The sequence below is a fragment of the Scyliorhinus torazame genome, chromosome 13, assembly GCF_047496885.1.
Source record: "Scyliorhinus torazame isolate Kashiwa2021f chromosome 13, sScyTor2.1, whole genome shotgun sequence".
NCBI classification, from domain to species: Eukaryota; Metazoa; Chordata; class Chondrichthyes; order Carcharhiniformes; family Scyliorhinidae; genus Scyliorhinus; species Scyliorhinus torazame.
In genome coordinates this window covers 97,878,682-97,895,727 of record NC_092719.1, presented here as the reverse complement: position 1 = coordinate 97,895,727, position 17,046 = coordinate 97,878,682, and the positions used below count along the sequence as shown (strand labels likewise).

Sequence of the window (17,046 nt, the reverse complement as noted above, 5' to 3'; positions counted from 1 at the left end):
GTTATCCTTCGACAAACCGGGTCAATCCTTTACCAGGTGCAAGCCCAGGGTCGAATTCAACATGAGCATTTACACCACATTGGGACCAGGAGTCCGCCTTTTCTGCAGATTTCTGGTCTATGCAAATCACTTCTCCAGCCGCAGGACCTACAGGATACTCATCCTCGATATCAGCCGCTGACACCACGCTCATGACCTGCTCGGGTAGCTACAGAGCCTCACGTAAATAGAGACGGCGAGATGACCGAGGTTCTCGGCATCGACTCCAAAATGAGCATGCAGGACAGCTCAGTGGGAGCCCTCCGGTCCACATCCCATGGATTTTGAAGTGACACGCGCCTTCTCGTTATATGCCGCCCGATTTGGCGCCTCGTGTGCATTACACCCAGCCTGATGTCGAAAGAACCCGATGCCCTCCTTCACCACGGTCTTCGGCGGATTCTTCAGACTTTGCGGGGAACGGATATTGTGACCTGCCTGGATTCTCTTGGCTGGGGACAATTGGTTACCCTTGGAATCTTGGGGAATATAAGTTCCCCCGATAGACAGGGCGGGACAATTGTAGCCTTTCAGCTGTATAAATAGAGCCAGCTAGAATGCTACCGGCGAGAGAGAGAGCGAGTAGTGAATTGATGCTGTGTATGGGGCAGTTTTTTTAAAAAATATATTTTATTGACATTTTTCAAACAGAGATTTTCCACTTTTACAACTTAATAAAGGAATATGCATTAAACGTTATTTAAATAATATATTAAACTAACAACAAATGAAAAAGAAAGGAGAAATAAACAAAAAGCAAATATCAACAACTGGCAAAAAACAAAAACACTGGTTAATACCCCCCCCCCCCCCCCCCCCCCTCCCTGGGTTGCTGCTGCTGTCTTTTCTGTTTTTCCATTATCGTTCCGCGAGATAGTCAAGGAACGGTTGCCACCGCCTGGTGAACCCCTGAGCCGATCCTCTTAACGCATATTTTATTCGCTCCAGTCTTATGAACCCTGCCATGTCATTTATCCAGGCCTCCGAGCCCGGGGGCTTCGCTTCTTTCCACATGAGTAGAATCCTTCGCCGGGCTACTAGGGACGCAAAGGCCAGAACGTCGGCCTCTTTCGTCTCCTGCACTCTCGGTTCTTCTGCAACCCCAAATATAGCTAACCCCCAGCTTGGTTTGACCCGGACCCCCACCACCTTTGAGACCACTCTTGCCACACCCTCCCAGAACTCATGCAGTGCCGGACACGACCAGAACATGTGGGTGTGGTTCGCCGAGCTTCCCGAGCACCTCCCACACCTATCCTCCACCCCAAAAAACCTGCTCAGTCTTGCTCCCGTCATATGCGCCCTGTGTAGAACCTTAAATTGAATCAGGCTAAGCCTGGCACGTGAGGACGAGGAATTTACCCTGCTTAGGGCATCTGCCCACAGCCCCTCCTCAATCTCTTCCCCCAGCTCCTCTTCCCATTTTCCCTTCAGCTCCTCTACCATCGTCCCTTACAGGACGCCATCTCCAGCCTTTTCCACGCCGCACCTTCCTCTTCGCTCATCCACTTACAAACCATCGACACATTAACGGCCCAATAGTAGTCACTCAGACTCGGCAGTGCCTATCCCCCTCTGTCCCTGCTGCGCTGCAGGAACCCCCTCTTTACCCTCGGGGTCTTTCCCGCCCATACAAAGCTCGTAATGCTCCTATCTATTTTTTAAAAAAGGGCCTTAGTAATCAGGATGGGGAGTCACTGAAACACGAAAAGAAACCTCGGGAGGACCACCATCTTGACCGCCTGTACTCTGCCCGCCAATGACAGGGGCACCATATCCCACCTCCTAAAGACCTCCTCCATCTGCTCTACCAGTCGCGTCAGGTTAAGTTTGTGTAGGGTTCCGCAGTTCCTGGCCACCTGAATCCCCAGGTATCAAAAATTTCCTGTCACTCTCCTCAGCGGCAGAGCATCTATCCCCCTGCCTTGTTCCCCGGGGTGCATCACAAAAAGTTCGCTCTTTCCCATATTTAATTTATATCCCGAGAACTCTCCAAACTCCCTGCATTACCTCTGGCATCCCCTCTACTGGGTCCGCCACATATAGCAGTAAATCGTCTGCTGGACCTTTGGCTTTGATTTTTATGTCATCATTGGCTACAGGAATAGTGCCAGAGGACTGGAGGATAGCAAATGTGGTCCCTTTGTTCAAAAAGGGGAGCAGAGACAATCCCGGCAACTATAGACCGGTGAGCCTCACATCTGTAGTGGGTAAAGTCTTGGAGGGGATTATAAGAGACAAGATTTATAATCATCTAGATAGGAATAATATGATCATGGCTTTGTGAAGGGTAGGTCATGCCTCACAAACCTTATCGAGTTCTTTGAGAAGGTGACTGAACAGGTAGACGAGGGTAGAGCAGTTGATGTGGTGTATATGGATTTCAGCAAAGCGTTTGATAAGGTTCCCCACGGTAGGCTATTGCAAAAATTACGGAGGCTGGGGATTGAGGGTGATTTAGAGATGTGGATCAGAAATTGGCTAGCTGAAAGAAGACAGAGGGTGGTGGTTGATGGGAAATGTTCAGAATGGAGTTCAGTCACAAGTGGAGTACCACAAGGATCTGTTCTGGGGCCGTTGCTGTTTGTCATTTTTATCAATGACCTAGAGGAAGGCGCAGAAGAGTGGGTGAGTAAATTTGCAGACGATACTAAAGTCGGTGGTGTTGTCGATAGTGTGGAAGGATGTAGCAGGTTACAGAGGGATATAGATAAGCTGCAGAGCTGGGCTGAGAGGTGGCAAATGGAGTTTAATGTAGAGAAGTGTGAGGTGATTCACTTTGGAAGGAATAACAGGAATGCGGAATATTTGGCTAATGGTAAAGTTCTTGAAAGTGTGGATGAGCAGTGGGATCTAGGTGTCCATGTACATAGATCCCTGAAAGTTGCCACCCAGGTTGATAGGGTTGTGAAGAAGGCCTATGGAGTGTTGGCCTTTATTGGTAGAGGGATTGAGTTCCGGAGTCAGGAGGTCATGTTGCAGCTGTACAGAACTCTGGTACGGCCGCATTTGGAGTATTGCGTACAGTTCTGGTCACCGCATTATAGGAAGGACGTGGAAGCTTTGGAGCGGGTGCAGAGGAGATTTACCAGGATGTTGCCTGGTATGGAGGGAAAATCTTATGAGGAAAGGCTGATAGACTTGAGGTTGTTTTCGTTGGAGAGAAGAAGGTTAAGAGGAGACTTAATAGAGGCATACAAAATGATCAGGGGGTTGGATAGGGTGGACAGTGAGAGCCTTCTCCTGCGGATGGAAATGGCTGGCACGAGGGGACATAGCTTTAAACTGAGGGGCAATAGATATAGGACAGAGGTCAGAGGTAGGTTCTTTACGCAAAGAGTAGTGAGGCCGTGGAATGCCCTACCTGCTACAGTAGTGAACTCGCCAACATTGAGGGCATTTAAAAGTTTATTGGATAAACATATGGATGATAATGGCATAGTGTAGGTTAGATGGCTTTTGTTTCGGTGCAACATCGTGGGCCGAAGGGCCTGTACTGCACTGTATTGTTCTATGTTCTATACAGTGACACTCGATGTTCCTCTCCCCTTCTAAGCACCCCCCTCCACTTCTTAGAGTCCCTCAGCGCTATGGCCAATGGCTCAATTGCCAACGCGAACAGTAACGGGGACAGGGGGCACCCCTGTCTTGTACCCCTATGTAATCGGAAGTAACCCGATCTTTGCCTATTTGTAACAACGCTTGCCACCGGGGCCCCGTACAGGAGTCTAACCCATCTAATGAACCCCTTCCCGAACCCAAATCTCTTCAGCACCTCCCACAAATAGTCCCACTCCACTCTATCGAATGCCTTCTCTGCATCCATCGCCACCACTATCTCTGCCTCCCCCTCCGGTGGGAGCATCATCATCACCCCCAGCAACCTTTGTAAATTGGCGTTCAATTGTCTCCCTTTAACAAACCCTGTCTGGTCGTCATGTACCACCCCTGGGACGCACTCCTCTATCCTTGTCGCCATCACTTTGGCCAGCAGCTTGGCATCTACGTTTAGGAGGGAGATGGGCCTCTATGACCCGCACTGCAGCTGGTCTTTGTCTCGTTTCAGAATTAACGATATCGCCGCCTCCGACATTGTCGGGGGTAATGTCCCCCTTTCCTTAGCCTCATTGAAGGTTCTCGCCAGAAGCGGGACCAGCAGGTCCATATACTTCCTGTAAAATTCCACTGGGAACCCATCTGGTCCTGGGGCCTTCCCTGCTTGCATATTCCCAATTCCTTTGATCACCTCCTCCACCTCAATTTGCACCCCAAGACCTGCACCTCCTGCTCCTCCACCCTCGGGAACTCCAGCTGGTCCAAAAAGTGTATCATTCCCTCTTTCCCGTCCGGGGGTTGGGACTTATACAACCTCTCATAAAACGTCTTGAACACCTCGTTCACTTTCCCTGCTCTCGGCTCCATCTTTCCCGTTTCGTCCCTAACTCCTCCGATCTGTCTCGCCCCTCTTTCGAAGTTGTTGGGCCAGCAGCCGACTCGCCTTTTCCCCATATTCATATTGTATTCCCTGTGCCTTCCTCCACTGCGTCTCCGCCTTTCCCATGGTCAGCAGGTCAAACTCCGTCTGTAGTCTTCGTCTTTCCTTGTATAGCCGTTCATCCTGGGCCTCCGCATACTGCCTATCCACCCTCAGAATTTCCCCAACCAATCTCTCTCTTTCTTTACCCTCTTGTTTCCCGTTGTGGGCTCTAATGGAAATCAGCTCTCCTCTAACCACCGCCTTCAGCGCTTCCCATACTACCCCCACCTGGACCTCCCCACCATCATTAACCTCCAGGTATCTTTCGATGCATCCCCTCACCCTTCCGCATACCCCCTCGTCCGCCAGTAGTCCCATGTCTAATCTCCAAAGTGGGCGCTGCTCCTTTTCCTCTCCTAGATCCAGATCCACCCAATGCGGGGCGTGATCTGAAATGGCGATAGCCGAGTACTCCGTTCCTGCCACTTTCGGGATCAGCGCCCTTCTCAAGACAAAAAAAGTCTATCCGGGAATCTACTTTTTGGACGTGGGAGAAGAAGGAAAACTCTTTACCCATCGGACTAGCAAATCTCCACGGATCTACCCCTCCCATCTGCTCCATAAATCCCTTAAGCACCTTGGCCGCTGCTGGCCTTCTCCCGGTCCTGGATCTGGACCGGTCCAGCCCTGGGTCCAGCACTGTGTTAAAATCCCCCCCCATTACCAAGCTTCCCGCCTCCAGGTCCGGGATACGTCCCAGCATTCGCTTCATGAATCCCGCGTCATCCCAGTTCGGGGCGTATACGTTCACCAGCACCACCGCCTCCCCTTGCAACCTGCCACTCACCATCACGTACCTGCCCCCACTATCCACCACTATGGTCTTAGCCTCGAACGATACCCATTTCCCCACCAGTATTGCCACCCCTCTGTTTTTCGCATCTAACCCTGAGTAGAATACCTGCCCCACCCATCCTTTCCTCAGTCTAACCTGATCCGCCAATTCCAGGTGCGTCTCCTGGAGCAGAACCACGTCCGCCTTCAGTCTCTTTAAGTGCGCAAACACCCTTGCCCATTTATACCTCTCACATTCCACGTGATCAGTCGGGTTGGGGGGCCATTTACCCCCCCCCCCCCCCCCCCTCGTTGACTAGCCATCTCCTTTTTTAAGCCAGCTCCTCACCCAGGTCCCACGCACCCGTCTGTCCCCCAGACGGCGCCCTCCCGTCCCAACCACCTCGTCTCGTATCAGCTCCCTCTTACCCTCAGCAGCAGCAACCCAGTTAATCTCCACCCCCCCCCCCCCCAGCCGCTAGATTCCCCTCTAGCTTGATTGCTTCCCCCCATATTGCTTCCGGGATTCAGCTAACTCTGGCTGACCTCGGCTTCCCCCGTTTATCCTTTGACCTCCCTACGTGTGAGGCCCCCTTCCCTCCTGCGCCCTTTTTCCCGCTTCAATTTCCATAGCGCGGGAAAAAACCCGCGCTCCCCTCTCGGCCCCGCCCCTAATGGCGCAGTTCCCTCATTCCGCTTCCCTGTCCCCTTTTCCACCGGCGCCCACATTTCTTCGTGTGTGTCCCCCTCGGGGGGGGGGGGGGGGGGGAGAGAAAAAATTCCCAGTCCAACATTCTTACATATTAGCCCTCTCCCCACTTTACATTTCCGTGCCACCACCTCGCTACCTCTCTCCAGACATCAATTTCTCAAGTCTAGTCCAATTTCTCTTCCTGAATGAATGTCCATGCCTCCTCCGCCGTCTCGAAGTGGTGTTTGCCCTGGTGTGTGACCCACAATCTTGCCGGCTGCAGCGTCCCAAATTTGACTTTCTTCCTATGGAGCACTGCCTTGGCCCGATTGAAGCTCGCCCTCCTTCTCGCCACCTCCGCACTCCAATCTTGATATACGCGTATCACCGCGTTCTCCCACTTGCTGCTCCGTGTCCTCTTAGCCCAACTCAGGACCATCTCCCTGTCCCTGTAGCGGTGCAACCTCACCACTATTGCTCGGTTTCCCCTGCTTTTGGTCTTCTCACGAGGACCCGGTACGCTCCCTCCACTTCCAGGGGGCCCGTTGGGGCTTCAGCTCCCATTAGAGTATGGAGCATCGTACTCACATACGCCCCAGCATCAGCCCCCTCTGTCCCTTCAGGGAGACCTAAAATCCTTAGATTCTTCCTCCTCGAGCTGTTCTCCAGGGCTTCCAGCCTTTCTATGCACCTCTTGTGTAGTGCCTCGTGCGTCTCCGTTTTTACCACCAGGCCCTGTATCTCGTCTTCGTTCTCGTCTGCCTTTGCCTTCACTCCATGGAGTTCCATCGCCTGGACCTTTTGTGTTTCCTTCAATCCCTCGATTGCCAGTAACATCGGCGCCAGCACCTCTTTCTTGAGCTCCTCCACACATCGTCGGAGGAACTCCTGCTGTTCCGGGCCCCATACCATCTGGGCTCCCTCGGCCGCCATCTTGCTTCTCCCTTCCCTTCCCTGCCGCTGCTCCAGAGGATCCTCCGCAATCTGGACACTGCTGTCGCTCCTTTCCATCCACACCCGGGGGACTTCTTCCTTTGTCACCTCACACTGGGTTTGACCGTAAAACATTTCCATTGGGGCTCCCGATAAGAGCCCAAAAGTCCGTTGAAGCGGGAGGTGCCGAAACGTGCGGCTTAGCTGGTCATCGCCGCAACCGGAAGTGCGGTAGCACAAGTTGATAGCACTGTGGCTTCACAGCGCCAGGTCCCAGGTTCGATTCCCCGCTGGGTCACTGTCTGTGCGGAGTCTGCACGTTCTCCCCGTGTCTGCGTGGGTTTCCTCCGGGTGCTCCGGTTTCCTCCCACAGTCCACAGACGTGCAAGTTAGGTGGATTGGCCATGATAAATTGCCCTTAGTGACCAAAAAAGGTTAGGAGGGGTTATTGGGTGACGGGGATAGGGTGGAAGTGAGGGCTTAAGTGGGTCGGTGCAGACTCGATGGGCCGAATGGCCTCCTTCTGCACTGTCTGTTCTATGTTCTAAGTATTGTTGAAAATAAAAGTTACTTTCTGTTTGACTCTACAAACGCAATCTGAACCCTTTGTGGCCCACGTGTACATAAATCTTTATAAAGCTAGAGCACAGGTTAATCAAAAAGTAATAGAGAGGTTGGAATCCAAAAATGAAGAAATGGTGCTTCAGTTAAAATCTTGGAATCTCTACAGTGCAGAAAGAGGCCATTTGGCCCATCGTATCTGCACCGACCTTCTGAAAGAGCACTGTACCCAGGTCCACTATCCACCCTATCCCTGTAACCTAACCTGCACATCTTTGGGCACCAAGGTGCAATTTAACAAGGCCAAACCACCTAACCTGCACATCTTTTGGACTGTGGGAGGAAATCGGAGCACCCAGAGGAAACCCACGCAGACACGGGGAGAACGTGCAGACTCCATGCACCAGTCACCCGAGGCCGGAATCGAACCTGGTTACTATGTAACCTCTCAGCTGCTTGACTACAGCTGGGGACGCATTTATCTACTCCAGTGTTTTTCAAACTTTTTTGCCCGGGACCCATTTTTACCAACCGGCCATTCGTTGCGACCCACACTGGCCGACCTTCGGAACCCACGCCAGCCGACCTTCGGAACCCACGCCGGCCGACCTTTGCAACCCACCATTTTCTCTTGCCTTTAATGAGAGGGGTGAGCCTGGGCTTATATTCTATAGTCTAGAGTAGCGAAGAATGAGAAATGGCCTCATTGAAACAGGCATTATTCTCCCAGGACTCTACAGAGCAGATGCAGAATGTAAGTTTTCCTCAGACGGGTGGTTTACAGTCTGGGGATATTGTCTGCAAATTAAAATGCGACGGTTTTAGACAGAGATGAGGCGGAATTACCTAACTCAAAAGTATTGTGAATCTTTTTAATCTCAATACTTATGAGTTAGTGAATCTTTTTAATCTCTAAAATTCACTATCAAAGAGAGTTCTGCAGGTTCAGCCATGAGGTCCGAATCAGCAGGGGCGTCGAGGACAGGAACCAGGAGGTGATGCTGAACTTGTAGCAAACATCAATAGCCCTCAGCTGGAATATTGTGCATCGCCGCATTATAGGAAGGATGTGGAAGCATTGGAAAGGGTGCAGAGGAGATTTACCAGAATGTTGCCTGGTATGGAGGGGAGATCTTATGAGGAAAGGCTGAGGGACTTGAGGCTGTTTTCATTAGAGAGAAGAAGGTTAAGAGGTGACTTAATTGAAGCATACAAGATGATCAGAGGATTAGATGGGGTGGACAGTGAGAGCTTTTTTCCTCGGATGGTGATGTCTAGCACGAGGGGACATAGCTTTAAATTGAGGGTGACAATATTGAATTCTTTACCCGTCAGTCTGGCCTCAATAAAACTCTAGATGGATTTGTAGGTATAGTATTATTTATTTTTATCAACTTGCAAGTCTGACTCGCTTCACAAAAACCCAGAACACAAGCTGCCTCCTGGGTCTTCCGAATCGAGTGCTATTGGAGACAAAGGAATCTCTACAAATACATTCAAATGGCATCACGTTTCACATACACGATTCCCATAGGTCATCCCCCCTCCTGACCTGACCATACATCCTAATTGGCTCACTTCTCATTCCTTAACCCTGGGCCTCTTGTTACCCAGCATCCTTTTCTCCTCCTCCACCAGACACCCCTCCCCCTTCCTTGCCATGCTTTCTGAAATCCTTTGTCTGTGAACTCACTAGAATTAGTCTGGCCTACATCTACATTACTGTAACTAATATATTTAAACTAACTATGTTATATCACATTCGTCAAGGGGAGATAGATATAAGACAGATGTCAGAGGTAGGTTCTTTACTCAGAGTAGTAAGGGCGTGGAATGCCCTGCCTGCAACAGTAGTGGATTCGCCAACACTAAGGGCATTCAAATGGTCATTGGATAGACATATGGACGATAAGGGAATAGTGTAGATGGGCTTTAGAGTGGTTTCACAGGTCGGCGCAACATCGAGGGCCGAAGGGCCTGTACTGCACTGTCATGTTCTATTGTCTATTGTCGATTGAGCATATCAAGACAGATGCAGGAAGGCTGAATTGAATTTTTAAAAGAATCTTCTCCTGGGGCAACGCTCCGCGTCAGGAGGAGGTGGTGTTTCGCTCTGGGCATGCGTATTGATGAGCGGGCACGCATTCACAGCATGCCCGAATTTTTCTAACCAGTCACGGCCGTCATTTTTAAAGCCACTCGCAAACGGCATTTTCAAAAGCCGGCTGCTGCAGCCATTGCGCCTGAATTCACGCGATCGGGAACGCTGCCATGGATGGCTCCCTACCGACAGCCCCCCACTTTTAAAATGCCTGATCTACTCAAGAAGAGTGAGGAAACACAGTAATAACAGCACTGGTGATATCTTCTTGTGATGCCAGCTAGTGATATTCACAAATAGCAAACCCACCAGGAAGCCAGTGGTTCTCCAGATTTGATCGAGCGTGGGATTGTAGCCACAGTGATTACATGTGCAGAGTGAGTGTGAATCAAGTGACAGAAGCAGCTATCATAGAACATGATGGGGGGGGGTATTCCTCTGTAACCCACACACAACACAGTCAATTTGTACTTGACCTCTTCTGAGACGAGCTGCTAGTTTATTTCTCAGTTCCAGCAGTCTGTTTCCCCCCCCCTTCCCCTCCTTACTCAGCCATGTCTCTGTCAGATTTATTACTGACAATTAAACCAGCTCGTTTCAGAAGCAAGACAACTGTGTGTTCCATTCAATAGAGGGATGTGCCGGAACCGAGAGAGAGATTCTGTACATCACCAACTCATTCCTCCTTTTACTTCCTCAGACTGATGCAGATCCAGAAGTTTGTAAGAGGATGACAAAGAAGAACCGGTTTGAACCAATTCTTTCACTTATTGCTTACTATCAGATGGTAAGAATACTGAACACTGGGTGTTAAGAGTGTGAAGAATGTATTTGGTTTGCCACAGCGGGGGCTATCATTGAACTTTCCAGTATTATATTTTGGGCTTGCTTAAGATTTCTATTTTCTCACCTTTACTCAAAACCAAGGGTGAGCACATATGCTGCACTGCCATTGCCAGTGCTATTGACGAGGAGGTTCCCGATGGTCCCGGCTGCAACAGAGTTTAGGAATTTGCTGTGTGGGGTATTATGGACAAAACGATGTTTAACATTAAGGTGTCTCCCAATCCCATTTTCCTGTTATCTCCCACTCACAGACCCCTTTCCCTGAATTTGCCTCCAGAGTAATCCCAATTCCTGATTCATCCTCCTCACTAATCCCATTTTCTTGATTTATCATCCTCACTAATCCCATTGCAATGATTTTATCGTCCACATTAATCCCATTTTCCTGATTTGTGTCTCCCCCTAGCTTGTTCCTGCTGCTGAAATTGCTCCGTATCTTTCTGAATACTTTGTGATTTTGCATTATTCACCATTCGGGTAAAACACTCCAATGTTCTTAGAATGCAGTGTTAACGTTGCATCTCCTCTTTCTTGGTCCGAATGTCATTACATTTATGGCTTTGATTTTACCGAATCTATGTTTTTATTATTTTTGACCATCTCTGCTAAATTGTCGCTCAAGTATTCGGTTTGAATGAATAGCCAGAGCTACTTCTGTGTTCCATCATATCTCAAGTGCTTGTAAATGAGTTGGCCAAAGCTGCACATACTTTCATTGATGTGACCTAATCATCATTCTCACTGAGACGCACTTTGTTGCTTTCATACTCAATTTCATCTCGTTCTATCTCCATTCTTCCCTGTGAACCCCAAAATTACATTTCCCTTCTTGGTTCTGATTATGTATTTATTTATTTATTTATTTTAAATTTAGAGTATCCAATTCATTTTTTCCAATTAAGGGGCACTTTAGCGTGGCCAATCCACCAACCCTGCACGTCTTTGGGTTGTGGGGGCGAAACCCACGCAAACACGGAGGAATGTGCAAACTCCACACGGACTGTAACCCAGAGCCAGGATCAAACCTGGGACCTCGGTGCTGTGATGCTGCAGTGCTAACCACTGTGCCACCGTACTGCCTTTGTAATTATTTATTTGATGTGTATGTTGAAGCAGGGTTAGAGACATGCAAGATCATTCAACAAAGAGAAGGGAGGAAGGTGAGAGGAAAATGTGGAGGCAATGGTGGGGGACTGGGAGGCAGACGAGGTCTAAAGAGGTGTGAGGGGACAGGAGGAAGCCGGGCAAAAGAGCAGGCAGGGAAGAATCTCAAGTTCAACAATTATCCTCACTGTAGGTCCATCCTTGATGCCACTCCTCTGCCGCCATCTAATTCACCACCCCAAAGACATTAGCATAGCATCATAGAATTCCTACAGTGCGGAAAGAGGCCATTTGGCCCATCGATTCTGCACCGGCCTCTGAAAGAGCACCCCACCTCAGCCCATCCCCATCCCCCTCCCCCACCCACTATCCCCATAAACCTACCTAACCTGCACATCTACGAACACAAAGCGTAAATTTAAGGAGAAAATGCTGGAAAATCTCAGCAGGTCTGGCAGCATCTGTAAGGAGAGAAAAGAGCTAATGTTTCAAGTCCAGATGACCCTTTGTCAAAGCTCAGAGAGAATTAGGGGACAAAGTCTAAAAATTAAGGCCAGACCATTCGGGCGAAATGTTAAGAAGAACTTTGTCACTCAAAGGGTGACAGAGGTTTGAACTCCCTTTCACAAATGGCAAAAGTTGTTCATTTTAAATCTGAGATAGATAGATTTTTGTTAAGCAAAGGTATTAAGGGATATGGGCCAAAGGATATGGAGTTAGGTCACATGATCTCATTGAGTGATGGGACAGGTTCGAGGGGCTGAATGGTCTACCCTGTTCCTATTAGACCATAACATTGGGAACTAACTTCTTCATTGGCATATTAAGGATGATGATGTTAAATGATAAGTGTATGCAAATACTGGAGTAGATCGTAACTGATATTGATAAGATCTCAAGTTGCAAAAGCAATTCCAATGTATTATTACAGTATTAGCACGGTTCTATTTAATGTAGGCTGATATGATACTCAGTGACCAAGATTGACATAAAGCCAACAATAGTCTTGAATAATGTGTCTTTGATACATATTAAGAATTTAGTTAATTCAGCTAGTTTCTGGTCATTTCCATAGTTTTTCCAGAAATATGCGAAGCTTATCCAAACTTGTCTTTCTGACTTGGTGCAGTGAGGTTAGTCGCCTCACCTCGCTCTGGAATAATTGAACTACTGTGATCACTCTAAGATCGTAGTTCTCTTTATAGCTCACTCTTTCATAAACGTGATGGCTGCAGGAATACTGAAGCTTCTCTGAATTGCTATGACATCCTTTCATCATCTCCTCCTCCACGTGCTTTGTGTATTCTTTCCAGCTGCTCTCACACTCTGATTATTCTGATCATTCTGGCTTTAGCACGGCAGCACGGTAGCACAGTGGTTAGCACTGTGGCTTCACAGCGTCATGGTCCCAGGTTCGATTCCCTGCTGGGTCACTGTCTGTGCGGAGTCTGCACGTTCTCCCCGTGTCTGCGTGGGTTTCCCCCGGGTGCTCCGGTTTCCTCCCACAGTCCAAAGACGTGCAGGTTAGGTGGATTGGCCATGATAAATTGCCCTTAGTGACCAAAAAGGTTAGGAGGGGTAATTGGGTTACAGGGATAGGGTGGAAGTGTGCGTTTAAGTATGACGGTGCAGACTCGATGGGCCGAATGGCCTCCTTCTGCACTGTATGTTCTATGACTATGACTTTAGTGTCAAAGCACCATCTTCATGCTTCTGATTCACAACCACTCTCGGCAATCCACCTCTTTTTAAATATCTGGACTGTCAAAATGACATATTTCCTGACAGTGCTTTCCCTTGTATGGTAAAAATTATTTCAGACTAGCCCACGAGTCTTTTAATGAATAACTGTTAAGTGCTTAAGAGAGGATAAAAACTGATCCATCAGCTGCAAGCATGCTTAATTTCCAATCCATAAATATGTGCAGAAATCAACCCAAGAAAGCCAGTATGACATTTATTTCATGTTGTTTTTGCAGTGGGACACTGTGAATGGTAAAATCACTCGAGTGTCTTGCAGGGAAATGTTTGATCTGCTCAGGAAATCTGTCTCGATAGGATGTAGAATATGGAAAATGAGGGTTTACTCACCTTGGGTGCTTCAAGTATCTCCTAGCGACTCCACGGTTTATTAATGACTTGTGCCGATGACACAAAGCTTGCTGGTTTAGTAAATAGTATGGATGGGAGCATACAAATTATAAAGAGACAAATAGTTTAATTTAGTGGGCAAAATGAAGCACATGGATTTCAACATAGGTTCAAATCAAAGTAATCTATTTGGACAAAGAAATTATAGATTTATTTACCATTGGAATGCCAGGGACAGTGAAGGTCAAAAGATAATTGTATGTCCATGTACACATCACTGAAATGTAGCGGTCTAGTGCAAGTAATAATTAAAAAGGTTCATCTTTATCGCTAAAAGGCTAGAGTATATTGGGGTGGAAGTTTTGCTCCAGTTGTACAAAGCTGTGTTTCAGTTGCATCTGGGGTTTGTGTTCAGTTCTGGGTGCCACACCTTGGAAAGGTCCACTGTTCCCTAAAAGTGGCAACACAGGTGGTCAAAGTGATTAAGAAGGCATATGGCATGCTTACCTTCATCAGCCGGGGCATTGAGTACAAGAGTTGGGAAATCATGTTGCAGCTATATAAAACCTTGGTTAGGCCGCATTTGGAGTATTGTGTGCAGTTCTGATCACCACATTATCAGAAAGACATGGAAGCTTTGGAGAGAATGCATAGAAGGTTCACCAGGATGTTGCCTGGTATCAAGGGCGTTGGCTATGAGAAGAGGTTGAATAAACTAGGATTGTTTTCATTGGAAAGACGGAGGCTGAGGAGAGACCCGATAGAGGTCTACAAAATTATGAGACACAGTCAAGAGGCTTCTTCCAAGGGTGGAAGTGTCAATTACAAGGGGGCACAGGTTCAAGGTGAGAGGGGGAAAGTTTAAGGGAGATTTGCGGGATTTTTCACACAGAGAGTGGTGGGTGACTGGAACACGCTACCAGAGGATGTGGTGGAAGCAGGCACATTAGAAACATTTAAGAGGCATCTGGATGGGTACATGAATATGGAGGAAATAGAGGGATACGAACTGAGGAAGGGCAGTATTTTTTTTAAATGTTGGGGCATCATGATCGGCACAGGATTGGAGGGCCGAAGGGCCTGTTCCTGTGCTGTATCATTCTTTGTTCTATTGACCTTAGAGGGAATGCAGTGTAGATTCACCAGAATGTCAGCAGGGTTCTAAGAGTTAGGTTATGAAGAGAGATTATATAAACTAAATTTATATTCCCTGGACTATAGAAGACTAAAGGTTGATTTGGTTGAGTTTTTTGGATTTTGAAAATAATCAACTGGGAGTCTAAGATGAGGAGAGACAATGTAGAGCAAGACTATTTAAGAGGGAAGTTACAAAGCATTTCTTCACATACAGGATTTGGCTATGTATTCTGCTATTTGTGATTTTTATCAATGACTTGGAGAAGGGGTCAGTAAATTTGCTGATGACACCAAGACTGGTGGAGTAGTGGATGAGGTGGAGGGCTGTTGTAGGCTGCAAAGAGACATTGATAGGATGCAGAGCTGGGCCGAAAAATGGCAGATGGAGTTTAACCCTGATAAGTGCGAGGTGATTCATTTTGGTAGAAAAAATTTGAATGCGGATTACAGGGTCAATGGCAGGGTTCTGAGGAATGTGGAGGAACAGAGAGATCTTGGGGTTCATGTCCACAGATCTCTGAAGGTTGCCACTCAAGTGGATAGAGCCGTGAAGAAGGCTTATAGTGTGTTAGCGTTTATTAACGGGGGGCTTGAGTTTAAGAGCTGCGGGGTTATGCTGCAACTATACATGACCCTCGTGAGACCACATTTGGAGTATTGTGTGCAGTTCTGGTCACCGCACTATAGGAAGGATGTGGAAGCATTGGAAAGGGTGCAAAGGAGATTTACCAAGATGCTGCCTGGTTTGCAGGATAGGTCTTATGAGGAAAGGTTGAGGGAGCTAGGGCTTTTCCCTTTGGAGCAGAGGAGGATGAGAGGCGACTTAATAGAGGTTTATAAGATAATGAGGGGGATAGATAGATTCCGGCTATGGTCACTGTCTGTGCGGAGTCTGCACATCCTCCCTGTGGGCTGTCCGAGGTAGGTTTTTTTCTCAGAGAGTGGTTAGGGTGTGGAATGGACTGCCTGCTGTGATAGTGGAGTCGGACACTTTAGGAACTTTCAAGCGGTTATTGGATAGGCACATGGAGCACGTCAGAATGACAGGGAGTGGGATAGCTTGATCTTGGTTTCAGACAAGGCTCGGCACAACATCGAGGGCTGAAGGGCCTGTTCTGTGCGGTACTGTTCTATGTTCTATGAACTCTCCCAGAACAAGGAGTATGTCCTGGCTCTGTTAACAAATTTGAATCTGAGATCCAGTTATTTTTGGAGCCAACATGTCGACATGGTGAGTGGATGGAATTAGTCATGGTTTAATTTAATGATGGAATAGGCTGGAAGGGCTAAATGTTCCATACTCACCATCAGACTCATCACGGCACAAAATAATGCCATTCAGTCCATCTAATCCATGGTGGCTCTCTGTAGAGCAATCTGGTCAGTCACATTCATCCATTCTACCCATATAGCCCTGTTTCGTCAATCTTTCTGACATGCAATGATGTTTATAGTTCTGGTTCCCAGGTGAAAGCAAGTGCTGACTTTGAGAGACATAGTTGAGATCTTCTGAATACTGTTTTATACACATAAATTCAGAGCTTTAACCCTTTCTGACAGTTCAACACTGTAAAACTGTATTTCAGTGACCGATCTGGGTGTTTTTGGAACTTTGGTACATTGTCCTGTTTAACATCTTCCGCCCATCCCAGAATTTGCCCTGTAACTCTGAAACCCTGCTTCAGCATAGAACATAGAAAAATATAGCACAGAACAGGCCCTTCGGCCCACGATGTTGTGCCGAACCTTTGTCCTAGATTCATCATAGATTATCATAGAATTTACAGTGCAGAAGGAGGCCATTCGGCCCATTGAGTCTGCACCGGCTCTTGGAAAGAGCACCTTACCCAAAGTCAACACGTCCACCCAACATTAAGGGCAATTTGGACACTAAGGGCAATTTATCATGGCCAGTCCATCTGACCTGCACATCTTTGAACTGTGGGAGGAAACCGGAGTACCCGGAGGGAACCCACGCAGACCCGGGGAGGATGTGCAGACTCCGCACAGACAGTGACCCAAGCCGGAATCGAACCTGGGACCCTGGAGCTGTGAAGCAATTGTGCTATCCACAATGCTATCGCGCTGCCCTTAAGAACAAATAAATTACACTATATCATTTTACCGTAATCCATGTACCTATCCAATAGCTGCTTGAAGGTCCCTAATGTTTCCGACTCAACTACTTCCACAGGCAGTGCATTCCATGCCCCCACTACTCTCTGGTAAAGA

At 47.9% G+C, this 17,046-nt stretch overlaps 1 protein-coding gene across 2 annotated transcripts in view; it reads left to right on the top strand.

Annotated features, from left to right (window-relative positions):
• nckipsd (NCK interacting protein with SH3 domain) overlaps positions 1-17,046 on the top strand; it is a 429,686-nt gene that overhangs the window by 323,972 nt on the left and 88,668 nt on the right. For both annotated transcript variants that reach the window (XM_072471987.1, XM_072471988.1), the window contains one exon: positions 10,337-10,423. In XM_072471987.1, coding sequence (XP_072328088.1) covers positions 10,337-10,423 — 87 coding nt within the window. The remainder of the gene's footprint in view (positions 1-10,336; positions 10,424-17,046) is intronic.